The 27,891-nt window shown below is 45.2% G+C and overlaps 3 protein-coding genes and 1 long non-coding RNA gene across 4 annotated transcripts in view; 3 read left to right on the forward strand and 1 right to left on the reverse strand.

Annotated features, from left to right (window-relative positions):
- Nucleotides 1-9,117: 9,117 nt before the first annotated feature.
- LOC110567200 (tropomyosin alpha-3 chain-like) lies at nt 9,118-10,073 on the forward strand. Its single transcript, XM_064372090.1, has one exon. The coding sequence runs from the start codon at nt 9,133-9,135 to the stop codon at nt 9,877-9,879; it is 747 nt and encodes a 248-aa protein (XP_064228160.1). The 5' UTR covers nt 9,118-9,132; the 3' UTR covers nt 9,880-10,073.
- Nucleotides 10,074-12,559: 2,486 nt separating this feature from the next.
- Nucleotides 12,560-27,891, reverse strand: part of LOC135273162 (centrosome-associated protein ALMS1-like) — a 169,412-nt gene continuing 154,080 nt past the window's right edge. The window contains exon 15 of the mRNA XM_064372073.1: nt 12,560-12,729. Coding sequence (XP_064228143.1) covers nt 12,652-12,729 — 78 coding nt within the window. The 3' untranslated portion in view covers nt 12,560-12,651. The remainder of the gene's footprint in view (nt 12,730-27,891) is intronic.
- On the forward strand, nt 12,679-14,229 carry LOC135273167 (uncharacterized). Its single transcript, XR_010340996.1, has 2 exons — nt 12,679-13,039; nt 13,941-14,229. It is a non-coding gene; the product is annotated as an uncharacterized LOC135273167 (long non-coding RNA).
- Nucleotides 25,803-27,758, forward strand: LOC135273163 (N-acetyltransferase 8-like). The gene is made up of 2 exons (XM_064372080.1): nt 25,803-25,978; nt 26,897-27,758. The coding sequence occupies exon 2, from the start codon at nt 26,971-26,973 to the stop codon at nt 27,652-27,654; it is 684 nt and encodes a 227-aa protein (XP_064228150.1). The 5' UTR covers nt 25,803-25,978; nt 26,897-26,970; the 3' UTR covers nt 27,655-27,758.

Here is a 27,891-nt window from a genome sequence, read left to right on the forward strand (position 1 = left end):
ACAGATTTGCCAAACTGCAAAGAAGTAAAAACTATGAAGATTGTTGAAAGAAATGAAAGAAGACTTAAATAAATGGGAATATATCCCATGTTCCTAGATTGGAAGTCTTAATATTGTTAAGATGCCAGTACTCCCCAATTCCAACTACAGATTCAAGGAAATCCTTACCAAGATTCAAGCTGCCTTTTATTTTTTCAGAGATTGGCAAGCTAATCCTAAAGTTCATAGGACCCATAAATAGATAAAACAATTTTATGAAAGAAAAACAGGCTAGGCATGGTGGCTCACGCCTGTAATCTCAACAATTTTGGAGGCCTAGGTGGGCAGATCAGGAGGTAAGAAGATCAAGACCATCCTGGCTAACACAGTGAAACGCTGTCTCTACTAAAAATACAAAAAATTAGCTGGGCATGGTGGCACGTGCCTGTATTACCAGCTACTTGGGAGGCTGAGACAGGAGAATTGAATGAACCCAGGAGGTGGATGTTGACGTAAGCAAAGATTGTGCCACTGCACTCCAGCCTGGGTGACAGAGCAAGAGTTCATCTCAAAAAAAAAAAAAAAAAGAAAGAAAGAAAGAGAGAAAGAAAAAGAAAGAAAACCAAGGTTGGAGGACTCACACTTCAAAATTTACCATAAGGACACAACAATAAGACAGTGTGGTGGTGGCATATGCAGAGACATATGGATCAATGAAATAGAATTAAGAGTCCAGAAATAAACTCTTACATTTATGGTTAATTAATTTTTGGCAAAGGACCCCAGACAATTTAATGGAAGAAAGTCTCTGCAACAAATGGTGCTAGGCCAACTGGATATCCATATGCAAAAGAATAAAACGGTATCCCCTGCCTCACATCACATACAAAAATTAGCTAAAAAATGATCATAGACCCTAATTTAAGAGCTAAAATTATAATACTCTTAGAAGAAAGCAAAGAAATAATTTTGTGTGTGTGTGTGTGATGTTGGGTTAGGCAATAGTTTTAGACACAACATGAAAAACACAAATGACAACAGTAGATAAACTGGACTTTGTCAAAATTTAAAATTTTGTACTGCAAATGATACCATCAAGAAAGTGAAAAGCATTCCAAAGAATGGGAGACATGTTTTTGAATAATATACTGAATAAGGGAATGCTGTTCAGAATATATACAGAACACGTCGAAACCAATAATAAAGTAACAAAAATAAACCAATTTAAACATGAGCATAGGATCTGAATAGAAATTTTTCCAAAAAAGATATTCAAATGGCTAAAAGTCACTTAAAAAGTGCTCATCATTATTGGTCATTAAAGAAATGCAAATCAAAACCACAGTGAGATGCTACTTTACACTCATTAGGATGTCTATAATTAAAAGTCAGAAAACAATAATTATTGACGAGGACGTGGAAATATTGAAACCCTAATATGATCCTAGTGGAAATGTAATACGGTGCATCCAATTTGGAAAATAGTTGAGGGGTTACTCAAAGGTTAAACAGAGAGTTATCATATGACCCAGCTGTTCTACTTCTAGGTATTTATCCAAGAGAACTGAAAAAAGTATGTCCACACAAAAACTTGTACACAATTTTATAACAGCATTATTTGTGAAAGTAAAAAAGTACGGCCGGTCATGGTCACTCATGCCTGTAATCCCAGCACTTTTGGAGGCTGAGAGGGGTGGATCAAGGGGTCAGGGGATCAAGACCATCCGGGCAACATGGTGAAACCCTGTCTCTACTAAAATTACAAAAATTAGCTGAGTGTGGTGGCACGTGCCTGTAATCCCAGCTACTTGGGAGGCTGAGGCAGGAGAATTGCCTGAACCCAGGAGGCGGAGGTTGCGGTGAGCCGAGATCGCGCCATTGCACTCCAGCCTGGGTAACAAGAGCGAAACTCCGTCTAAGAAAAAAAAAAAAAAATGTTGTAAATCCACATAATGGATTTTATTCTGCAAACCAAAAAATGAAGTATTGACATATGCTACAACCTTAAAAATATCATGTTAAGTCTGCTGGGCATGGTGGCTCATGCCTGTAATTGCAGCACTTTGGCAGGCCGAGGCAGGCAGATCACAAGGTCAGGAGCTTGAGACCAGCCTGGCCAATATGGGAAACCTTGTCTCTACTAAAAATACAAAAATTAGTCGGGTGTGGTGGTGGGTGCCTGTAGTCCCAGCTACTCGGGAGCCTGAGGCAGGAGAATCACTTGAACCCAGTTGAACCAGACTGGGTGACAGAGAGAGGCTCCGTCTTAAAAAAAAAAAAAACATGTTAAGTCAAAGAAGCTAGATACAAAAAGCCACATATTTTATGACTCCATTTATGTGGACAATCTCAAATAGGCAAATCCATAGAGACAGAAAGTAAATTAATGGTTGCCAGAGCTGAGGTGGGAGTACAAGAACAAGGGCAATGGGAGGTAACTGCTAATGGGCACAGGGTTTTTTAGGGGAGACGAAAATGTTCAGGAATTAGTGGTGAAGGTTGTATGACTTTCTGAATATACAAAAACCTGTTGAATTATATACTAAAAAGAATGAATTATATGGTTTGTGAATTTTATCTCAATAAAAAAAGAGACTGACCAACATTGAGACATACCCTAGAAAAGTAACTAGACTTAAAATCTTAAAAACCTACAATAATTCAGAAGTAAAGCTAGTCAATGTAGCAATACTACTATAATGAGCTGATACAAAATCCACAATATATAACAATTATTGGTTAGTTGGGAGAACATCTGTAGGTGGGGGCACAGGTCGGGAGAAGTGTAATTAGTTTCTTAATTGTTCATATGATAGAGTCAATAGATACTGTTTCATGTCTGAGAGAGATTGAGAATGTGATTGAAGCATATTAGTTAATTAGACATGGCTGCTAAATTGTCAGAAAAACAGCTCAAAGAAACATATATTACATAGTAATGAACAAAAAAGATTGGAAATGGCAAGAAGTCAGTAAAAATCACAAGATCCTGAAAAACCAAAACAATTTTGAAAGACAACAACCAATGCTGGAGGAAATCCACAAAGATGGGAAGCAACCAGTGCAAAAAGGATGAAAACACATCCTGATTTTAAAACACATTACTGGCTGGGCACATCACCTCACCCCTGTAATCCCAAGACTTCTGAAGACCTGGGATGGAGGATCACTTGAGCCCAGGAGCACCATACCAGCCTGGGCAACACAGTGAGACCCCATCTCTACAAACAACAACAACAACTACAACACCCAAAACCCAAATATATTACCAAAGGTGCAATAATCAAAATAGTGTGATAGTAGCAGGAAGACAGATAAACTCGCACACATATGGTCAAATGATTTTTTTTTGAGCTGGAGTCTCACTCTGTCACCTAGGCTGGAGTGTAGTGGTGTGATCTCGGCTCACTGCAACCTCCACCTCCTGAGTTCAAGTGATTCTCCTGCCTCAGCCTCCTGAGTAGCTAGGACTACAGGCATGCACCACCACACCCAGCAAATTTTTTGTATTTTTAGTAGAGACAGGGTTTCACCATCTTGGGCCAGGCTGGTCTCGAACTCCTGACCTCAGGTTATTCGCCTGCCTCAGCCTCCTCAAAGTGCTGGGATTACAGGTGTGAGCCACTGTGCCTGGTCCAAATGATTTTTGACAAGGGTGCCAAGACCACTTGATGGGAAAAGAACAGTTTTTTCACAAATGATACTTGGCAACCTGGATATCCACATGCAAGAGAATAAAGTTGGACTCTTGTCTTATATAAAAAAATCAACTTAAAACAGATTAAAGACCTATGTGTAAGGCCTAAAGCTGTAAAAGTCTTGGAAGAAAACATAGAGGAAAAGCTTCATGACACTGAATGTGGCAATGCTTTCTTGGATATGACACTAAAAGCACAGGCAACAAAAGCAAAAATAGACAAATGGGACCACACCAGGGACACAATCAACAGAGTAAAAGACAACCTATGGAATGGGAGGAAATATTTGCAAATCATGATTCGGATAAGGGGTTAATATACAGAATACACAAATAACTCTCACAATTCAACAACAACAAAAATCAATAACCTGACTAAAAATGGGCAAAGGAATTGAATAGACATGTCTCCAAGGTTGATATACAAATGGCCAACAAGCATGTGAAAATATACTCCATATCACTAATCATCAGAGCAATGCAAATCAAAACAACAATGAAATATCACCTCACACTCACTAGGATGGCTATTACTAAAAAGGCAGAAAATAACAAGTGTTGGTGAGGATGTGGAGAAAATAGGTCACTTGTGTGCTGTTGGTGGCACTGTAAAATGACACAACTGCTCTGGAAATCAGTATTGAGGTTCCTCCAAAAGTGAAAAATAGAACCATTTGATTCAGCAATTCCTCTTCTGAGTATGTCTCCAAAAGCACAGTAAGCAGGGACTCAAAAAGATAATACCATACCCATGTTCACAGCAGCAATACTCAATACCCAAAAGGTGGAAGCAAAACAGATGCCCATCCACTGAGGAATGGATAAATAAATGTGGTACATGCAACCCATGGAAAATTATCCTGACTTAAAAAAGGAGGAAATCCTGTCACATACTACAACATGGATGAATCTTAAGGATCTTATGCTAAGTGAAATAAGTCAGTCACTAAAGGGTAGATGTTTTATTTCTCTTACAACACAAAATCAGGAATTAAAAAATATTTCTTATCTTCAAAACTTGGTATCAACAAATTCAAAAAGACAAAAAGTAGAATGGTGGTTACCAAAAGCTGGGGGAGGAGGACAAGGGAAGTTGTTATTCAATGAGTATAGAATTTCAGGTTTGCAATATAAAAATGTTCTGGAGATCTGTCTCACAACAATGTGAATATATTTGACATTACTGGCCCATACACTTAAGAATGCTTAAGATGGAAAACTTTATGTTAGGTGTTTTTTACTCCTCCCCACAGTTTGAAATGGAATTTTGTTTAACAAACATTAACTTAGTAAGTGTACCAGAAGAGGAAAAACAAAAACAAAAAGGAAAATGATAAAATTTAAACCAAACATATTTGTTACAACAATGATCTTAAGTAAAATCACTTCAAAAAAAGACCTCCAAATTGGGTGGAAAAAAAAAGTTAAAATCAAGTAGTTGTTACTTACACTTGAGCAAGTGACTCAGAAAAGCCAAAAGTAAAAGGACGGACAAAGAACAATGGTGCGAATCCACATTTTAAAAAACTGTATTGGGTGAAGTAGAATCAAAGGCAAAACATATTCAAAATGTAAAATAAAAGTTATTTTATATGATTTATTGTACAATTTACAGTGAAAAAGTGTCATTAATATTCATGCCATTAATATTTTGGTGTGCCAGACATAAAATAAAAATATATATAACCAGGCCGGTCATGGTGGCTCACGCCTATAATCCCAGCACTTTGGGAGGCTAAGGTGGGTGGATTGCTTGAGGTCAGGACTTTGAGACCATCCTGGCCAACATGGTGAAACCCTGTCTGTATTAAAAATACAAATATTAGCCGGGTGTGGTGGTGCACACCTGTAGTCCCAGCTACTCAAGAGGCTGAGGCAGCAGAATTGCTTGAACCCAGGATGCAGAGGTTGCAGTGAACTGAGACTGCACCGCTACACTCCAACCTGGGTGACAGAGCCAGATTCCATCTCAAAAAAAAAAAAAAAAAAAAAAAAATGTATATATATATATGTATATATATAACCATTCAATTAACAAACGATATATTCAATTCACTTAAAATATACTCTTTGAAGTTCTCAACAGATTAAGAAAATCAATATTCAGGAAGAATGTAATTAATATAATTAATAAAATGATTTAATAGATGTACAGGCACGTTCTGAGAAGTGCATCGTTAGGTGATTTTGTTGTGTGAACATCATGGAGTATGCTTACTCAAACCTCAATGGTACAGCCTACTACACATCTAGGCTATAAGGTATAGCCTATTGCTTCTAGGCTACGAACCTGTACAGCATGTTACTCTACTGAATACTGTAGGTAATTTTTAACACATTGGTAAGTATTTGTGTATCTAAAGTATCTACATAAAGAAAAGGTGCAGGAAAAATATAGTATTATAATTTCATGGGGACTGCTGTCATTTATATGTTCTGTGGTTGACTGAAATGTTGTTGTGTGGAGTCTGACAGTAACTGGAATGTCATACTCTATTTGGAAGCTCTACCTCCTTTAAAATACCCATAGATTGCTTATATTGAGCCACAAGGAAAACCTCTATGTATTCTTAAAACACAAATAGAACACAGTAAGTCTCTAATCACAATATATGAAAATTATAACTTAATAAGTAGTGACAGGCTGGGTGCAGTGGCTCACGCCTGTAATCCCAGCACTTTGGGAGGCTGAGGCGGGTGGATCATGAGGTCAAGAGATCGAGACCATCCTGATCAACATGGTGAAACCCGGTCTCTACTAAAAATACAAAAAATTAGCTGGGCACGGTGGCGTGTGCCTGTAATCCCAGCTACTCAGGAGGCTGAGGCAGGAGAATTGCCTGAACCCAGGAGGCGGAGGTTGCGGTGAGCCGAGATCGCGCCACTGCACTCCAGCCTGGGTAACAAGAGTGAAACTCCGTCTCAAAAAAAAAAAAAAAAAAAAAAGTAGTGACAATAAATCTAACATGGAATTATGAAAAAATTATCTCTTATATGTCTTTTGAATCAAATAGAAAATCCAAAGCTACAGTTACATAACATCTAGAAAGTATTACCAATAAGAATACTAGTAGGTAAAAATATACTGGGTATGTATACCTGATTTCCACTTGGATATCTAGAAAGTTGCATATAATATTGTTCCCCCCTTTATAACAAAACAACAAGAACAGCAAAAGGGCAGAAACTGCATGTTCTTAACTTTTCTGAAAGCCAGCAGCAAGTTGAGGAGTGGAGGGAAGAGAGTATGAGGTAGGCTCAGTATTAATAGTGTTTGGCCCCAGGCCTGCTCTCAGGACAGCCTGCTCTGCCCAGGCCCTTGGTCAGGTTCCAATGACCTCTCCCTCCTCCTCAGGGCTATGGGTTCCTGTGCCATCCTTGTTGCTCCCCTCTACCCATCTACATCTTCATACTTAGTCCTTTGATTACCTATATCGATAAAGCTACTTGAATTATTCTACTTGGAGTGTTGGGACTTGATTATCTTCTCTTGTAGAGAATTTGTTAAAGAATGTGTCCTCTCTGAAGAGCTAGAACCATCGTCCTCAGATTTCTGGACATCTAACCAAGGATGATCTGTCTACTTTCATTCCCCTTCAAACAATAAGTCCAGGGCACTGATCTGATGATGGGTTATTGATGAGATTGGGGGAGATGATGTTCTTTCCAAGAGCCTATGTTAATGAGTCTGAATCAATTTTTCTCTTCCTTCCAAGACTTCCAGAATGTAATGCCCCTGGATTGTCTACCTTCCACCTCACTGGCCCCTTTCCAGGCTGGGCTACTCCAGTGCAGGAGTGATCTTCCCGGACATGGGCATGGGGTGGCACTGACAGGCTGCTCTCAAACCTAACAGTGCTGGGAATAACAGCAACTCCAAAAATACAATGACCTATTATAACCAAGTTCCTAGGGGCAATAGAAAGACAAAAAAAAAAAAAAAAAAATAGTTTATCAGGATAGTTAAACGTTAATGTCTAGTCTAATTAACTGTGACAAGTTAATTGTTAACTAAGCAACAAACAGCAGCAATACAAGTGCTTAATGAGAAATGCAAAGGCTTCCAAGGAGGGAGGGACTGGGACCAGATTCATCTGGTTGGGTGGTCAGAAGTGAACAGAGCAGGTAGCACTAAACTGGATCTTGAAGAAGAAATAGAGCCTTAGTCACATATGGGAATTTGATCAAGTATGTCCTGACCACTGGCAACAGGATGGGCGTGATGAAGTCTGCAGGGTGAATCTTACATGCCTCCAGACAGAGCTGGTTCTCCTGGCTTGTGAGGCTTTCTGTGAATTCCAAACTCCCTAAACACTTGTTAAACCCCTGCCTGCAGGGTTATCATGCTGTACTGAAAAAGTAGAACAGCGCAGGCTCTTTGGAGCCAGAGCTACACTAGATCTGAGCTTTCACTTTCTATGTGTGGCCTTGGAGAGGAAACCTCAGGTTTTTGGGCCTCAGTTTCCCATTTCCCATTTAAGGTCTGGACGTTAATACCGACCTTAGCTCCAAGGCTGTGGTGAACATGAAATTGCACAGCATGGGAAAATGTCTTTCTCACAGAGCCAAGCATCTAATAATTTCTTGGTAAAAAACAGCTATTGCTTCTTCCCTTTATGATCCAGGCAGTAGTGCTGAGGCAAGCAGTAAAGTAAGACTCATTGCTGGCGGGAAAGTAAACTACAGCTGACACTTTAGAAAACAGTTTGGTATTTCCTCAAAATGTTAAACAGGATTGCAACATGAACCGGCATTTTCGCTCCTAGATATACATCGAAAGAATTGATAATAGGTATTCAAACAACTGCTTGTACAGGCATGTTCACAGCAGCATCATTCACAAAAACCAAAAAGTGGAAACAACCTAAATGTCCATCAGTAAGTGAACAGATAAACAAAGTGTGGTATAAACATACATGGCATATTATTGAGCCCTAAAAAGGAATGAAGTGCTGATGCATGATGCAACATGAATGAATTTTGAAAACATTAACTGAACGAAGCTACCCATAGAAGGTCAGATATTATACCATTCCTTTTATATGAAATACCCACATAAGCAAATCCATAGAGACAGAATGCAGATTAGTGGTTGCCAGGGATTGGGGTGAGAGGGAAACAAAGGGTGACCACTTGATGAATAAAGAATTTCCTTTTGCAGTGATAAAAATAATTTGGGACCAGGAAGACGTATTGTTGCACAGGATTGTGAATGTACCAAATGCCACTGAATTGTACACATTAATATGATTAATTGAAATGATAACATAAAACAAGACATGGGTCTTACCTTTAGGGCTTCACAATCATATCTGAGTCCCTTTAAACACTCAAAGTTGGGCCTGGGCGGGGCGGACCGGCGCTGGGAAACCGGGGCAGCCGAGGCAGCCGGGTCCGCAGCGCGGCAGCCGGCCGCTCCCACTGCAGCCCTCCCGCCCGCCTACCCGTCCGGCGCGATGGCGGGGAGCAGCTCGCTGGAGGCGGTGCGGAGGAAGATCCGGAGCCTGCAAGAGCAGGCAGACGCCGCGGAGGAGCGCGCGGGCAGCCTGCAGCGCGAGCTGGACCACGAGAGGAAGCTGAGGGAAACCGCTGAAGCCGACGTAGCTTCTCCGAACAGACGCATCCAGCTGGTTGAGGAAGAATTGAATCGTGCCCGGGAGCGTCTGGCAACAGCTTTGCAGAAGCTGGAGGAAGCTGAGAAGGCAGCAGATGAGAGTGAGAGAGGCATGAAAGTCATTGAAAGTCGAGTCCAAAAGGATGAAGAAAAAATGGAAATTCAGGAGATCCAACTGAAAGAGGCCAAGCACATTGCTGAAGATGCCGACCGCAAATATGAAGAGGTGGCCCGTAAGCTCGTCATCATTGAGAGCGACCTGGAACGTGCAGAGGAGCGGGCTGAGCTCTCAGAAGGCCAAGTCCGACAGCTGGAAGAACAATTAAGAATAATGGATCAGACCTTGAAAGCATTAATGGCTGCAGAGGATAAGTACTCGCAGAAGGAAGACAAATATGAGGAAGAGATCAAGGTCCTTTCCGACAAGCTGAAGGAGGCTGAGACTCGGGCTGAGTTTGCTGAGAGGTCAGTAACTAAATTGGAGAAAAGCATTGATGACTTAGAAGAGACAGTGGCTCATGCCAAAGAAGAAAACCTTAGTATGCATCAGATGCTGGATCAGACTTTACTGGAGTTAAACAACATGTGAAACCTCCTTAGCTGAGACCACATTCTTTCATTTTGTTTTTGTTTTGTTTTTAAACAACTGCTTACCCCTTAAATGCATTTTTATTTACTTTTACCACTGTCACAGAAACATCCACAAAATACCAGCTAGGTCAGGGGGTTGGGAAAACACACACAAAAAGGCAAATCCATGTCAGGGCAATTATGGTTTAAATGTGCCATTTCCCAGGTTGATGTTGCCACACTTTGTAGAGTTTAGCAACACAGTATGCTTAGTCAGCATAGGAATCCTCACTAAAGCAGAAAAGTTCCATTCAAAGTGCCAATGATAGAGTCAACAGGAAGATTAATGTTGGAAACACAATCAGGTGTGGATTGGTGCTACTTTAAACAAAAGGTCCCCCTGTGGTCTTTTGTTCAATATTGTACAATGTAGAACTCTGTCCAATGCTAATTTATTTTGTCTTGAGCTTTACTATGAGATGAGACTGTGGATCCCGCATGCCTGAATTCACTAAAGCCTAGGGTCTGTAAGCTACGCTGCTCTTCTGAGACTTCCATTCCTTTCTAATTGGCACACGTGCAGCTCATGACAGTCCATAGGATAATAATCAATGTGGATTTCCACTCTTTTCAGTTCTTCATGTTAAAGTGAAAGATTTAGACACTACATAAAATTGGTAAAGGACATTTTCTTGAGAGTTATAACTATATGTAAACATTGTATAATGATATGGAATAAAATGCACATTGTAGGACATTTTCTAAAAAAAACAAACAAACAAAAAAAAACACTCAAAGTTGGTAGAGGCACAGATAGGTAGATTCCCAAGCCTTAGTTTCATTGTCTGAAAGCAGGGCCAAGTGCCTAGAATGTGCAAAGACCTTCAGAGTTTATCTTTTATGCAAAGAACCCCCCATAATTCCTCTTTCCAGAGCTAACTGCTACCAACATTTGAGGGAACCATTCACACTTTTCTCTCTGCATGCTTGTTTATAGATATCATTTTCCAATACAATTTTTCCAAAAATAAATTCAAACATACTGTTTTACAATCTTTTCTTGCTTGCTGCTATAGTTGGACAACGTTTCTCATGTCAGTAAACCCTCATCATCATTGGTTATGGCTGTGAGGTATTGTGCTATAGAAATAGAGCAGGATTTATTGAGCCAGTCCCCTCTTGTTACGCTTTAGGTTGCTTCTAGTTTTTATGCCAATAAACTTTACAGTGATAAACATCCTTATACAAACATCTTTGCACATTTCACAAATTATTTTCTTGAGCTCTAATCCTTGAAGTTGAATTTGGATCAAGACTTTTCAAAGGATTTTGAGGCCGAGCAGGGTGGCTCACTACTGTAATCTCGGTGCTTTGGGAGGCTGAGGTGGGAAGATTGCTTGAGCCCAGGGATTAGCGACCAGCCTGGTCAATATAGCCAGTCTCTAAAAAAAATTTTTTTTAATTAGCCAGATGCAGTGGCGGGTGTCTGTAGTCCCAACTACTTGGGAGGACAAGGGCAGAGGATCACTTGAATCCGTAAATTTGAGGTTACAGTGAGTTATGACTGCACCACTGCACTCTGGCCTGAGCAATGGAGTGAGACTCTGTCTTGATTTAAAAAAAAGGATTTTGAGACATGCTGTGTAATGATTCTCCAGCAAGGATCTCCCATTTCAGTGTTCCATCAAAAGTGTGTGTGTCTGCATATTTTTTGGTGTTTTTCCTAAATTAGGTCATACCATCCTTTTAATTCTTTACCAGAATAATAGGGGAAACCTAGATCTTATTTTGGTTTTTATTTATTTGATTTCTAGTGAGTTTTTTGTATATTCTTTTTTGTATACTTTTAAAATATATTCATAAACCAGATTCACTTCATCATTTAATAATTCTCCATTCTTATCCAGAGTCCATTCTATCCATTCAGCAATTTTTTCTCCTATCATTTTTGAGGAAAGGAACATCAACTTTTCCATTTTGAGGAAAGCTTCCATTTCAGGAAAACTCAAAATGAAAGCTTGAAAAAGAACCATCAAAGAGGGAAAGAGAAACCGAGAGAGAAGAGGGTAGGAAATGAAGAACTGTGTGTTGAAGCAGCTGGGTGGCTGCTGTACCCAGAAGCTTCCACAGTTGACATGCTTTCATTGACTCTCAGTTGTTCTGCTATGAGCCAGAGTCTCTTGCACAGGTCTGCCCTGATCTTATTTCCCTTATGTCTAAGCTCTTGGTCTGACCCCATTGTCTTAGTCCATTCAGGCTGCTATAACACAATTACCATAAATGGGTAAACAATTTGCATTTAGCTTGTAAACAGAAATTTATTTCTTACAGCTCTGGAGGCTGGGAATCCAAGATCAAGGTGTCAGTAGACTTATGTCTGGTGAGGACCTGTTCCTCCTAGAGGGTGCCTTCTGTGTGTCCTCACTTGGTGGAAAGGGCAAACAAGCTCCCTTGAGCCTTTCTGTAAGAGCACTGATCCTGTATGTGAAGACTCCACTCTCACGACCTAATCAGCTCCCAAGACCCCACCTCTGAAAACCATCACCTTGGGGATGAGGGTTCAACATAGGAGTTCTGGAGGGACACAGTCAGACCATGGCCCCCAGGTACCGCAAGTAGCTTTAAGAATGGAGGAACTCCCTCAGGGCTCAGCATGTTTAAGGACTAGAAAGCATTCCTGGTATGTGGCAGTTAGGAGACCTCTGGTGATCTTACCAGGGGTGGTTCTAGAGGATCTGTGGACCCAGCAGCCAGCAGCGAAGAGTGGAAATGAGGTGGCTCCATGTGGAGGTCAGCCTGCTCTTCTGGGCTCACTGTGAGTGACAGCACCACTTGGAGGTGATGGAGGTGAGAGCGTTGCACTGGCCACCTGTGGAGTGGAGACTGAGGATGGCATGAGTGAGTCTTCCCTCCAATTAGCAGCTGCCTTCCTGTGTGTGTCCGAGTATAAGGGGTGCTTTCTAGGGGGTAGAGAAGGATGCTGGGTTATAGATAAGGATCAAGCTCAGATGCTACAGGGTGATATTGAGCCTGGGAAGCCTGGAAGTTTTATCACAGAAAACTGGCTCCTCATTGGCTCTCTTCTTCTTCTCCCGCAGCTCCACCTTCTCAGATTCTCTCCTTACTGAACAGAAGAGGCAATTGCTGGACACCTGGTTATCCCTTCTCTCCCCTCGAAGGTACAATGCCTCTTCCCTGACCCTCACTCTTAGTTGATAATATCCCTTCCTAGTTCATTGTTAAAAACCAAACCACAACAAAAGAGGCAATGGAGAGAACTTCTGCCAAACCCAGCACAGAACAGTCAGTCGCTGTTCACAGTCCTGCCTGCCCCGTTTGCATGACTGTCTCACACACAGGCTAGCCCCTCACAACCGATCAAGAGCACCATCCCAAGGGCACCCCACCCCCACACCATCACTGTTTGGCTTGCCTCTGGATCTCTTCAACAATCATTTCACTTACTTACCAGAAAACAGAAGCTTACCTTATTTTAACTTTTATTTTAGGTTTGGGGGTACAGGTGCAGGTTTGTTACATAGGAAAATTCATGTCATGGGGATTTGTGGTACAGATTATTTCATCACCCAGGTACTAAGCCTAGTACTCAAAAATTATTTTTTCTGCTCCTCTCCCTCCTCCCACACTCCACCCTGAAGAAGCCCCCGGTGTCTGTTGTTCCCCTCTTTGTGTTCATAAGTTCTCATCATTTAGCTCGCACTTATAAGTGAGAACACATGGTGTTTGGTTTTCTGTTCCTGTGTTAGTTTGGTAAAGATAAGGGCCTCCAGCTCCAACCATATTTCTGCAAAAGACATGGTCTTGTTCTTTTTAATAGCTGCATAGTATTCCATCGTGTATATGTACCACGTTTTCTTTATCCAATCTGTCATTAATGAGCATTTAGGTTGATTGCATATCTTTGCTACTGTGAATAGTGCTGCAATGAATGTTTGCATATTTGCATACGTCTCTATGGTAGAATGATTTCTATTCCTCTGGATATGTATCTAGTAATGGGATTGCTGGGTCAAATGGTAGTTCTGTAACAAACTTTTTTGACTGCACCCTCCTCTGCAGCTGCCAGGCATCACCCTGTTTCACTCTGTGGCAAAACTGCTTCACAGTGTCTTCTGGACTCAGCTCCAGTTCCTCTCCTGTGAAACCCTCCCTGTTAGGAGTTCTTTGGGGACCACTGCACCAGTGCTACTCCTGTCAAGGCCGTTAGTCTTCTCCATGTTGCTGCATCCTGTGGTATCAGTCATTTCCCAGGCCCCATCTCACTTGACCCATCACAGAAACCTTCAACTCTGTTGATATTTGTACCATGAGCTTTACTCCACAAAGAATAAAGGTTTTGAAAACCAGATCTTGTCATCAGTTTTTAAAATTATGTTATAATGGATACATAAAAAAGAATCTGTGGAATGCATATATTAATATTCAGGTTAGATACAATTAGTCTAACAATCAGGGTGGTGCCCTTCCCACCCTGTTGAGGCTTACAAGTGTGGGGAAGTTATTCCCCTTGTACAAATTATGAGAGAGGGTTCAGAGAGGTTAAGACACCTGCTGGAGGCAGAGCTAGGATTTGAACCCAACTCTGTTTGACTCTAAAATCTGTATTTCATCCAGTAGGCAGCACTGCCATCAAGAAAGATCCAGGTTTTTTGGAGCCTGAGGCAAATACATTTCAGAGCCTGGTTTTAAAATATAAAATTATAAAATCACAGTAGGATTTTTAAATTTCTTTGTAACGGGCCGGTACAGGGAAAGAGGGACTTTGAAGCCTAAGCTTTGTTAGCTTCCCAATCAAATGTGTCTCTTCCCTGTTCCTGCCCTACTGGGAATACCCAAACTGCTTGTCTGTTGTTCACTCACTCCACACACACTTACCAAGCACCTACTACCTGCCAGGCTTGTTGTGGGCACTTAAGATACATGGGTGAACTGAAGAGTCAAAGATCCTTGCTTTGCAGAGCCTATTAAATACAGATCAACAACAGATGCATATCCTTAGCATTTCGAGCAGGTTAGAAGGTGAGAAGAAAACTTAGAGCCAGCTATGGGGATAGGGAATGGCCAGGTGAGCTAGGGGTGAAGTATATTGTGAAATAGGGTGTTCTGGGTCAGACTGGCTGAGAGGAAGGCCTGGGATTAGGGTGTGGTAGAAACCCAGTCACCCTTGAGGAGGCTGCTGGGAGGATACCCTGCTGATTGGTTACCAGGCACTTATGGCCTTGATCAGTAGATTGGCCTAAAGTACCTGGGGCTGGGTGGTCCAGGGCAAAAGATGACCCCAAGGAGAAGCAGTCTTCAGGCGATATCTGGTGTTCCCCCCACAGCAGGAACACACCTGTGGGTGCCAGCAGCCTTGGCCCGACTTTCCGCAACAGCAAGAGCTATGGAGCCCCAGGTCAGCTGCCTGAGGCCAGTTATACACAAGCGGGGGAGGCCAGTTAAGCAGGTGGGGGGGACCCTGCTCTCTTGGTGGACAATGACAGGTTATGAGAAGTGGGCGATGATGCTGTTCCCTAGGGAGAAGAGTGGAGGGGTGGCAAGAAGGGCCTAACCCAGCAACGGGGGCTGGGCAGGTGACACGTGTCTGAAGCCCAGGTGCAGCCAGTCAGGCGGAGAGTGCAGGCCCAGGGGCAGCTCCTGGGAAGGGACCTGACTGATGGCACCAGGTGTGGGTGCTCACTCAGAAGGACGCCTCGGCAGAACATGGGCTATTCTTCCTGGTGGAAGCCCAGTTGCGGGGAGGGGTGCATCAGCTCAAGGGAGAAGGGTCCTTCCAGGGGGACCAGGAAAGATGTGGAGCCTGGGCAGATGGGGTGGCCAGAATGGGACCCATAACCCTGCTCCACAGGAACCCCCAGCTCCCTAGGGCACCCCCCACCACTGTCCACAATGACCTTGCCATTGCCCCTAGGCCTTGGGTGGGCTAAGAGTCTGCATGTGGGAGGGGGAGTCAGAAATGTAACTTCAAGAAGTTAGCCCCAGCTGCCTGGGCAGGTTGGTGGCCCCAGCCCATAGCCATGGCTTCCTGGGCACACCCACCCCATCCCTGTCCCTGTTGGGTTCTCAGGGGAGGGCTCCATCTCCTTCCTCCCAATTCACATTCACCTTGACTAACAGCTGGCACCCTGGTGGAACCCCAACCACCAGTGTCCCTTGGGAGGGCAGTGCCCTGGGCTAGCAGGGCCAGACCTCCTGGGGCCCCCTGAGGTGGAGGGGGGCAGAGGGTGGGACTAGCGTATGGGTAACAGCCACACACACTTACCCAGGAGTGTCAGCAATGAAAAGGAACAAATTCCTCTTTCCAGACAGTATCGAGTCTTCCAGGTAGTATTTCTGCTACTGCTGAACTGAGTGAACTGAGTGTGTGAGCCTTGGGTAAGGCCTAGGCATAGTTTCTCAACTCCTTCCCAGCTGCCTGAGCCCCAGAGCCTGTCCTCTGGTGGTGGACAAATAGAATTATAAGCAAAATCTTCTCCCATCCCAGCAAGCCTCTCTGCAGAGGTAGAAGAGAAAGAAAACACTTTTATCCCTGAAGAAGCATTAACCCAGAGTGAGATGGCAATGATCCGCTAAGACGTTGCAAATACAGAAAGAAATCTCACTGCTAATCTAGCCAGCGGGTCCAACCCACTGCACACGTTTTAAGAGAAGCCATGCTTAGTCCTCATGTCAGGGGACTGTGCAGCACCTTTGGTCAAATTGAGTTCATCAGAGATGCAACCTCAATTCACCCGACAACCTGTGTCTGCTATTTGACTTCATACAAAAGAAAAACAACCCTTATCTTTATGACAGGAGTTAGATTTACCACACAGAGCAAACATTGGGTTCCCGCCCTCCCACGGAGACTGGGAGATAGGGTCCTGGCTGCTCTGATGATGACATTTCAAAGACTGGGCTCCTAAATCCTTCAGGAACACAGTCCTGTGTTCCAAAGCTGACAAGAGACTTATTTTGCTGTCAAAAAGCTTTGCATGCCCCTCAAAGGGGTAGAGGAAGGATTTACAATGACAAGTTTTCCAAAGAAAATGCTCTAAGAAAAGGGAGAGAGGATACCTCTTCCCTTAACAAGAAGAATTAAGGCTCTTCATTGTATTTTTTTTTTTTTCCCCTTTTTGCCTTAACCCTGTTTCTGAGAGCATTGTCCCATGACTCCTGAGTCATACCACAAGTTCTGCTGACCCTAGCACAGGGACTTTGGAGTGAGCCTGTTTTTTCCTTATTGCCGGTGGCTCAAGCCTGTAATCCCAGCACTTTGGGAGGCCGAGGCGGGTGGATCACGAGGTCAAGAGATCGAGACCATCCTGGTCAACATGGTGAAACCCCGTCTCTACTAATACAAAAAATTAGCTGGGCATGGTGGCGCGTGCCTGTAATCCCAGCTACTCAGGAGGCTGAGGCAGGAGAATTGCCTGAACCCAGGAGGCAGAGGTTGCGGTGAGCCGAGATCGCGCCATTGCACTCCAGCCTGGGTAACGAGCGAAACTCCGTCTCAAAAAAAAAAAAAAAAAAACTCAACTTGCTTAGTATTTGGCATAAATCTGCATGTTCCCTTTGAAGCAGAAGTGGTGAGAAACCTCTCGAACAAAGAACTGAGGAAGGAAGTGGCTTTTTATTCCACTGGGAGCTGCAGTGGAGCTACTGCCTTATTCACCAAGCTCCCCGAGAAGCAGCTTCTCTCCCCTTTTATAGGCTTACAACGTTAAAGGGGAAACTGAGGTGAAACTATGTCATTGCCCATTTGCTGGATGTCCGACCTTACAATCCTTTGGCTTCATTGATTTGCTAATTCATATGCAGCATGAGCAGGGACTGGCAGGGTAGGGGGCTTACAGAGGCAAGACAAAGGCAGTAAACTATTAGTTGGCAGAGGTGTTTCCAGAAGGGAGGAGACGTGGGGGTATGACCCAGTGCCGGTTCCAGCCAGTAGGAAGAGATAGCATGGGGAGAAATGCCACATATAGGTGAAGGGGAGGAAGGCAGCAAATCACACTGCCACGTATGCACCTATGCAACAATCTTGCATGTTCTTCACATGTACCCCAAAACCTAAAATGCAATTTAAAAAAACATTTATTTGCAGCTCTTTCAAGTTATACAGATAGCAGAGACACTGGGAACCGAAAAGGGAGTCATCTTCCCAGTTCTTTGGTTTTTTTTTTTTTTCTTTTTCACCCTCCTTTCCATCTGGAGGGGAGGGGAGGAAGGAGGTAGAGACTGGGCAACAGAAGGAGGCGAGGGGGTCTCCCCTCTCACCCTCCGCTTTGAGAATCTCACCCCCCTCTTTTTTTTGAGTGAGAATTCTCACTCTCACTTTCAGCCTCACTGTCGGGATCTTCTGGTGAGACAGATTGGTAGTGGTTCATGTAATAGGCCTGTGCTGACATTTTTTCTTGAACCACAGCAGTAAAAAATCCTTTTACCATCTGAAGGAGCAAGGGCATTAAGCAGGGGAGCAATATGCATGCTCCTATCATCAGTAACACACTTACAACAATAGTCTTGAGTCCTCCTATAGCAGGAAACCAATTCCCAAACATTGATCCAGGGTCGAACCCATGCCAGACCTGTACGGGTACATGCACCAGTTTTGTCATGTCCCTTACAATAGTTTCAACCACCTGGGCCTGGTCATCTATTTGCAGGCAACAGTTGGTTAAGTTCAATTTTCCACATACCCCTCCTTCAGCTGCCAGTAAGTAATTTAAAGCCAGTTTATTTTGCTAGATGGCATTTCTCATTTTGGTCTCCTACTGTGCCAGGGCAGTTAGAGCCTGGCCAGTTTTGTTGGTCAGGATTTTTAGGACAGCTTGCAACCGAATGATTTGATTAAGCATGTAGATTGGAGTACGATAGCCCCACGAGCCATTCTCTGCTCATGTGGCTGGCCCTTAGTATTGTATTATTCTCTCAGGGGGCCATTCATTGTCTTTCCAGTCCCCTACAACTAGGCTTTGCTTGTTTCGTGACGAGTAGACAGAAAAACCTAACAACTCCCCAGTTCTTGGAGTAATAGGAAGAAAGAGGGCTTGATAGTGCCAAGGACACAACCGCCCATCCACTGGTCTGGCAGTTTGGTGTAGGCTCTGTGCCCACATATCCAGTACAAGCCAGGAGGTGCTACCCAGTCCTGGTGGAGTTCCAGGTGGGTCCAGGCTGCCTGTAAGGTGAGAAACTTTTGGAAAGGGTTGGTCTCGGTCTTATTTAAACTTCACCAAGTGATTGTTTTACTGGTTCCATTATATAGCTTCTGTTCCAAACAGTTCAGCTTTCCCACTGGGACCATCATACCCCTTCCTATTCTGGCCAGACAATAGTGTCCAGTGATGGAGGTTTTTAAGATTCAGAAGCTGTTACTCAGGCCCTTTTGCACATAAGTCGCATTAGGGACAGGGTCAGCAGGCACAAGCTTGCGTGCTTCCCGTGACCACCGGTTCCCATAGTAGTTCCTCCACACACATAACAAGAATGCACTTTTAAAGTCTTGGCCACCTTTTCAGTTAACTGAAAGAACAAGTTTCTTTCTTTTTTTCTGGGAGAGTTCTGGAACTGGTTCATTTAATATATTATAAAAAACTTGAAACACCAGGTGGCTTGATTGTTTCTGGATATCTTCTGGAATTAGAATGTTAACCATGGGGTCCAGTCCTTTTTTATTAATTCCCATTATTACAGATTTCCCTTTCCTTCAACAAGGATCCAGGGGATTGGTGACTGTCAATTTTAATGGATTACAATGGCCAGAGGTGCAGGAGAAGTTACTCCTCCCCTTTTGGAGATGAACTGGGTCATTTTTATTATTCTTCCAAGTGGCCCAGATGACACATGACCAGTAGTCACAACCACTGCTGCATGGCCATCGGTTATGACAGATGTATTTATGCTCTGCCATATAGCTTCTCTCCCAACCGAGAGAGCCACCCCTAGACCTTGCTTGTTACTATTGACAGCTGCACAAGCATAGAATTTTATGGTGACCTGCTGAGATATTTTTTTTTTTTCTCAGCTTTAGTAATTACTTGTTTCCCCTAAAAAGGGACCAGTTCTCAGCCTTATTTCGAGTATGGTGGACATGGTAGGGTCGGATGGGTTATAACATACATCAGGTTGGTTGCTCCCTGGGCTGCACACCCTGTACTGGGTAGCATTATATAAACAAGTTCCTTTGAGGGCTCTAGTGCCTTCATAGCTGTAAAACAAGAGGACTGTGGCAACCTTTCGTTCTACCTTAGTAACCTTATGTATGCACTGGAAACAATCCTTGGATCGGAGGTTGACATCTAGTGGGGTAGCAAAGATACAAGTCCATAGTCCAAAGAGAAGGAGTACCGGTCCCACGGGGGCAGTCCTCATGCTTTGGCTGTGTGTAGACCAGTCAGCTTCTGGGGTGTGACTGGAGCAGGGCTTGTTGTCTCAGTTCTCCTTAAGGTAATCTTGCATGGGTTATGGAGATAGGGCTTCACTTCCCAGGTGTCTGGTGCTGCAGGTTTCACACGGCTGTGATGGATCCACGCAGGAACTCCCTTGACCTTCACGGCAGTTGGAGTTGTCAGAATGACAGTTTGGGGTCCTTTCCACCTTGGTCGTAGGGGAGCCGAGTTCCAGTCCTTGATCCAAACTCGGTCACCTGGTGAAAACGGGTGAACTGGGAAGAATAACCTGACAGACATGGGGATGTGACCCTGTGCTGGGCTCCAGCCAGCAGGGATAACATTTATTTGCAACTCTTTCAAGGCTTACAGATAGCAGAGATGCTGGGAACCGAAAAAGAAGTCATCTTTCCAGCTCTTTGATAATGTTTTTTCATTTTCACCCTCCTTCCCATCTGGAGGGGAGGGGAGGGAGGAAGTGGAGACTGGGAAATAGGAGGCAAGGGGGTCTCCCCTCTCACCTTCAAGAAACCCTTAGCCCTGAGGAAGTGAGGTGAGGTGTGGTTAAGGCAGCTCCCCAGGCTAGGCTGCTGGTCTCCCCCTGTCCCTCACATAGGCTTCCCTGGTCACCCCCCACTGTTGCAAAGCAAGACCTGACTATGAAAGCTTCCACATGCAGGCCAGACACACGCATCTTTGGGTTTGCACTTCCGGTATTATCTGCAGCAAGTGCTCAGTTGCAGCCAGCTTCCCAGGAGGCTCCAGGACCCATCCCTTTATTTAGGAATTGAAAATGAACTGGAACTGAGGACTTCTGAACTGGAAGACATTTCAGAAATGATCAAATTTAATAGTTTCCAACCTTTTGGGATCGCAGACACCTTTGAAGATCTGATGTAGAAAGTGAGCCCACAAATCTGCACACCACTGCGAGTTTAAGGAGCCCCTGTGGTGCCCATGTAGCCCTTCACGGTTAGCTGAGGAGGCTGCAGCTGAGTCCTGTCTCCCGAGGCAGAGGTCTGGGCTTTTAGTGGGAAAAAGAGCACCCACATCACAGCAGGCAGCAGCAGCTCACTGGCTACACCAAGTCTGATTAAGAAACTCTGGTGAGCACTTTTGAGGGGCTGCATTTTAGAGGCTTTATTTCAGGTTTTCCATGTGGCTGATCAGTTCTATGTTCAAGGCTGGCTGCCAGGAGTGGACTGGAATTGCTGGGGCTCTACATCAGTGCTACAGAGGCAGATGAACTGCAACAATAGTCTCTTCCCAGGAGTACAAAGTCTCAGTGACAGGAGCCTCTGTCCCTGACCCCAAACCGTCCTGTCCTCTACTCTGTGGGCTTCTGAAAGGAACAGAAAGGACCACAGCCAAACCTGCACCTACAAAGGATCTCAGCAGAATCCGTGTGGCCTACACCTTCCTCATCCCATGAGCCATGGAGTTCAGGGTTCAGGAAAATCCAGCCAAGTGCCCTGCACCGTGCTGTGAGGCCATCCTAAGGTCTGCAATCCTGAGACCCTAGCCAATGGAACAGACCCCCTCTTAGTCAAGGGGACCCCAGGGAAACCTGAAAAAAACGAATTCCTGGCCATGATGGAAGGGGAGGTCAGAGAAGCCTCATAACGGTCTTGCACCTTTGGAGTATAGGGCCCCCAAACTGACCAGCATGAATGTTAAAATAGGCATCATTAGATTATTCAGAACGGACTCTGTGACAATCAGGTACAGATTATGAACACCTGAGGCCATGCAAGGCCAGAATTAACACACAACCTAGAAACCACAGAGTCTCCTTCACTGGGTTTTAAATTGACCCAGGATACTATGGCTGACTTACCTCCCTGACTCTGGGACAGCATCACGTGGCAGAGGCAGACCCTCTCTCTGAACTGAAGCATGCCTTTGTACCAACTTCATGTCTTTAGGAAAGCTGAACTCTTTCAAACAATTGCCAGTTGGAAAATCTTTGAATCCACCTGTGACCTATAACAACCCCTGCCCCCACTTCAATTTACTTCATCTTGTTAGGCTGAATCAATGTACACCTTCCATGGGTTGATTTATGATGTTACTCCAATTCCTGTCCCCTCAAATGTGTAAAACAACTGCCCCGGGCATATTTTTTCAGGACCTCTTGAGATCCCCAAACCACGGTCACTCATATTGGCTCAGAAGAAACCTCTTACAGATAATTTAACAGTTTGGTTTTTCTGTTAACAGCCCCAGCCGCAGGCCTTGGCACACCTCTTGCTCAGCTTGGGAATTTCCAAACTGGCTACAGGCCCCCAGCCCTCCCCTCCCAACCAGCACACGCTTCATCTCACCATCAGCTCCACCTGTGCTCACCTGGGTGGGCCTCTGTCAGCTGCCGATCCGCACCTGTTTCCCACCCCTCCTGACTCAAGGGCGCCCCCTCTGTGGGTAGTGCTCACTGTCACTCAGCCCCTCAGTCCCTGAGCTCCCTAGGTTCTCCATCTCTATAGGGTGCTGGTATCCTCGGGCCAGGACTCCTTTAGTATAACTTGGCTCCTGCTATGAAATGTACATCTAGTTCCTAGAAAGTGTGACTGAGTCCCCATGTAAACCTTCTTTGTCACCTGGACCGTGGCGCATAGCCCCCACCTTTCTGCTGGTGGTGAGCAAGGAAGCAGAAGCTTCAACTGGGCCGGCAAACACCTGACATCTAATGCGGTGCCAGTCTCGGGATGAAGCTGATGTCACACACAGAATGGCAGAAAAACCAGCAGGTCAAACCTACTTTCAGGTCACCCTGTCTGTCTTCCTGGAGCTGGCAGTTTCACAGGCCATTATATTACCTCTATTACATATGGCAATTTTAAGTGGCTTTTCAATAAGTGCAACATAAAAGTTCCAACTGTCAAGTTTACCCTCCTAACAAAGTTATTCTGGATGTGATGTCTCCACCATTGTCCTGTTTCCAGAGCCCCAGCAGGTATGTCCTCCTCAGCAGCAGCCTCGCTTCCGGCATCTGGTGTCTTCACACCAAGCCCAGGCCCGGCACACCACAGGCCCTCGGCCACTGTTTGTTGAATGAATAAATGACAAGGAAAGCCCAGGCTTCTATCAAGAAAGCTACACAAATGCAGAAGTCACACTAAATCCTGGGAGCAAGAGGTGACTAAATGTCAACTGAGGTCACTGTGTTTTGAGGAAGCCACAGCCACTGGCGAGCATGGAGGGAGAGACAGCACAGGAACAGATCACAAACCTCTCCCGCTCCGTGTGATCGGCAGGTTTCTGACTCTGAATATTGGTCAGACTCACACTAGCAGTACTCAGTGGTGCTTTGGAGCAGCTCCTTACCTCTTGTGATTCCTAGGCCAACTCCTGCTTGACACTGAAGTGTTCTGAGAATACTCTAACGATGACCCATGGACTTACTTACTACCCAGACTTGATGCTCGTTAGACAGTTCCTCGGAGGTGGTGTTGGATGCCAAAGATCCAGAATCTCAGCAGCCTGCACCTGCTGGCCCTGGGTCCCTGCTGCTGGTTCCCAGCTTTTGGTTTCCGCTGAGGAAGGCTGCAGGGCAGCACCTTTAGGGGAAGCCTTGACTTTTCCAATTCTGGGCTCTCTCCAGTGTTTTCCTGAATGCCCCTACCAGAAACCTGGCCGTCATCTCTGAGCCCTTCCTCATCCCTGTGTGAATCATTCCAACTCCTGCTGTTTCTGCCCCCAAATGCACTCCATGTGGTTCAGGTCTCACCTTCTTAACTGCCTCACTCTGGTAAAGCCACTGTTGTCTCATGGGCCTCTGCTAGCCCAGGTGAAGCCAGAGCTAGGCACAGCCTCAAGCCGTGCAGCCCACTGGATGCAGGGTTTAGTGGGCAAGCAATGCCTTTGAGCAAATAAAAAAAGGGTGCCTTTTTATTTGGCCAGTCTCAGCTTCATGCCATGGCTCATGGCTTGGCAAGCAGAGGGAGGCCCGACTTTAGTTCCCATGAGTCCCTCTGGGTCAGCTGCTCTTGTACAGTGAGCACCTGCATCCCTGTACTGGGGGCCCTGCTTTTGCCTGGATGCTGCACAAGCCTTGAGGGGTAGCTGCTTCCATTCCTACCTCCTCAGATCCATTGTTCACCTGCAGCCACAGTGATGCACGCACGTGCACACACACACACGCACGCACACACACGCACGCGCACACACACACCTCTCCTCCTCTCTGTGCATATCAACATCCTCCCCTTGCTCTTGGGATAGAGTCCAAACTACTTAACCTAGATGATGGGCCCTGCATGGCTGATCATCAACAGGTTAGCTAATCTTTGGAAGGGAAGTTTCCCTTCAGTAGCATGTAAGTTGGTGTGGAAAAGAGCTTTTCCTGTTAGGTTTTGCTTTTGCCTATCTTGTGTACATTGCACCCTTGGAATCGGACCCCTTGAAATTTCAGCACCCCAGCATGTTTTATTGACTGAAATAATGAACATTTTGGTCAGGCGCTTGCTGGCTTGCACGTGTTAACCACTTGCTTTTGGCCCAATATTCCTTGTTCCTACAATATAATGATAAACTGCTCATGTACTGTTTCTTTGCCCAGCAGGAAGACATACCTTCAGGGTCAGGAAAAGTTTGCAGAAGGAATGAATGCCTTGAAAGACACTGTGACCAGCTGCTAACACCCAGAAGCTTGATTGCTCAAGGTATTATCCGACACTGAAGAAACACAGACTTTTCCTCTCAATTCCCCTTCCTTACTCTCTAGCTGCATAAAAATGTTCTACTGCTGCTGCTTTGTTGAAGTGAATTTGAGTGACCTTGTTCTCCTGCCTTCTCGCTTTGGTCAAACGGAATAAAACTTTCACTATCTCCAAGCACCCGTGTGTCAGTGTTTGGCATCAGCTCCACACCGCGTACAAAAGCACGAATTTCGGCTTCCCCAACATCTGCAGTGCAAAATATTTAACAATGGGCATGGCACAGCCTCTGACCAACAGCCAGAACACACACAAGCCACAAACAGGCATGCCTGTCAGCTGAATATCAACTTTGCTCCTGGCCGAAATGATCCCCGGACAGAGGAAGTGCATCGCACACAATTGTTTACTGAATCAATGAATGGGTGGAGGTGGAGGCTGGTGAGGTTAAGTGCAAGGAACTGCCAATAATTGATGCTTCATGGACCAGGGAAACCTCAGCAGGGAGAAGCCTAGCTGAGAAGGGCCTTGTTACCAAGCATGGGGACTTGGCCTCTGGCCAGTGGTGACCGATCACAGGGTAAATGGCACAGTTCTCAGGCTTGTGGTGTCTCTGTACAGGGACCAGGGTGGATCTCAGAGAGTACCAAGTGTGCCAGGTGAAAGAGAGATGCTCAGGGCCTGAACAGCCAAGAGGATCCTGGGCTGTTCCAGACCCTGAGTCTCCCCTTCCAGGTCATTCCCTATGACCACAAAGGGGAATGTACACTGGGCTTCCTGCTCTGCTACATACAGTCCAGCTCTTTGACCCTCGGGTTTATGATTATCAAACATTCAGGAGCCAACCAATGAGGCAGCCTTGTTGGGAGAGACGGCACAGGGACAGAGCACAAACTTCTCCCCCTCCACGTGATCAGCAGGCTTCTGACTCTGAATATTGGTTAGCATCACACTAGCAGGACTCAGTGGTGTACTTTCTAGGGGTGGGAGGGCCCCGGACGGTATTTCCTGGATGCCAGTGAGCAGCTGAGAGCTGAAGCTCCCTGGACACTCAAGGCTCTTGTGGTGACAGGTGAGGAGACATGGGTGGAAGGACAGGGCTCTGAGCCTGCACCTTCCTTGGGATCTGGAGGCTGGGTTGTTTTTTGTGCTTGGCTTTTATGCCCTCTCAGCAACATAAATATTTGTTATCAAGGCGGAAGGAGTCTTTGCTGAAACTTGTGCTTGGACACAAGATTTCTGTACTGTATGGTCCCTGGAGAAGGACCAAAGGGTTGAATATGTGGCCTGCCTGCGGCAGTTGCCCTCTCAATGCACCAAGAAGCTGAGAGATCCAGAAAAAGGGAACAGAGGGAAGAGCGGTGGATAGTTCATCTATCAGGGCTTTATAGAAGGTATTTTATTCAATTTTCAAAATAATTCTAGGGGCCAGGCATGGTGGTTTACACCTGTAATTCCAGCACTTTGGGAGGCTAAGGCGAGCGGATCACGAGGTCGGGAGATTGAGACCATCCTGGCTAACACGGTGAAACTACATCTCTACTAAAAATACAAAAAATTAGCCAGACATGTGGCACGTGCCTGTAGTCCCAGCTACTCGGGAAGCTGAGGCAGGAGAATTGCTTAAACCCGGGAGGCGGAGGTTGCAGTGAGCTGAGATCGTGCCACTGCACTCCAGCCTGGAAGGCAGAGCAAGACTCCATCTCAAAAAAAAAAAAAAACCACCACCAAAAACTCTAGTCTTCTCCCATGTTCTATAGATGAAGAAACAGAGGCTCAGAGAGGTTAAGTGACATGCCCAAGGTCACACAGCTAGTAAGGGACAGAATCAGATTCCATTGCAGGTCTTTCTGACCCTACCTTCTCCCAGTGGCAGAGGCCTGCTTCCTCATGGGCAAAACCAGAAAGACACACCCTTGAGCAGGTCTCCCCGTTCCTGCAAGGCTGGAAGCCATGCAGGCATTCACCTGGTTTCCTCTCTCTTCCTCAGGCCTCCCGTAAAGGCGTGCATAGAGTCTAGCTCTCTCTCCTGGACTTTGAGATTTCAGACACAGAAGTTTGTCCATGGCTCCTTATCACATCCGCAAATACCAGGAGAGCGACCGCAAGTGGGTCGTGGGCTTGCTCTCCCGGGGGATGGCAGAGCACGTCCCAGCCACCTTCCGGCAATTGCTGAAGCTGCCTCGAACCCTCATACTCTTACTTGGGGGGCCCCTCACCCTACTCCTAGTCTCTGGCTCTTGGCTCTTGGTCCTCGTGTTCAGCCTCAGTCTCTTCCCTGCCCTGTGGTTCCTTGCCAGAAAACCCTGGAACATGTTTGTAGACATGACACTGCACACAGACATGTCTGACATCACCAAATCCTACCTGAGTGAGCGTGGCTCCTGCTTCTGGGTGGCTGAGTCTGAAGAGAAGGTGGTGGGCATGGTGGGAGCTCTGCCCGTTGACCATCCCACCTTGAGGGAGAAGCAGTTGCAGCTGTTTCACCTCTTTGTGGACACTGAGCACCGTCGTCAGGGGATAGCAAAAGCCCTGGTCAGGACTGTCCTCCAGTTTGCCCGGGACCAGGGCTACAGTGAAGTTGTCCTGGATACCAGCACCATACAGCTCTCTGCCATGGCCCTTTACAAGAGCATGGGCTTCCAGAGGACGGGCCAGTTCTTCTTCTGCATTTGGGCCAGGCTAGTGGCTGTTCCTACAGTTTGTTTCACCTACCACCTCCCTTCTGCTCAGGCAGGGGGTCTGTGATCTCTTTCTTTGTGTATTGTCAGAATATAATCAATTCGGCTGTAGCGGCAAGCAATCCCCAACCTTTCACTGCAATGATACAATAAAAGCTTATTGTCCATTCACATCCGAGTCCCACGTGATTGGTTGTGGGGTGGCTTCTGGGTTTCTGCTTCACTCAGTCTTTTTGAGTCCCATCTGTTTCATTTTTCTATTGCCAGGATAATGTTGCATAAAAACAATCATAAAATGAAATAA

Source organism: Aotus nancymaae, unplaced genomic scaffold (assembly GCF_030222135.1).
Source record: "Aotus nancymaae isolate 86718 unplaced genomic scaffold, 86718_ANA_hifiasm-v0.15.2.pri h1tg000338l, whole genome shotgun sequence".
Classification (NCBI taxonomy): domain Eukaryota; kingdom Metazoa; phylum Chordata; class Mammalia; order Primates; family Aotidae; genus Aotus; species Aotus nancymaae.

Bases quoted from the DNA above. Each gene is read 5' to 3' on its own strand.
- LOC135273163 (XM_064372080.1), top strand. From the start codon at position 26,971: ATGGCTCCTTATCACATCCGCAAATACCAGGAGAGCGACCGCAAGTGG.
- LOC110567200 (XM_064372090.1), top strand. From the start codon at position 9,133: ATGGCGGGGAGCAGCTCGCTGGAGGCGGTGCGGAGGAAGATCCGGAGC.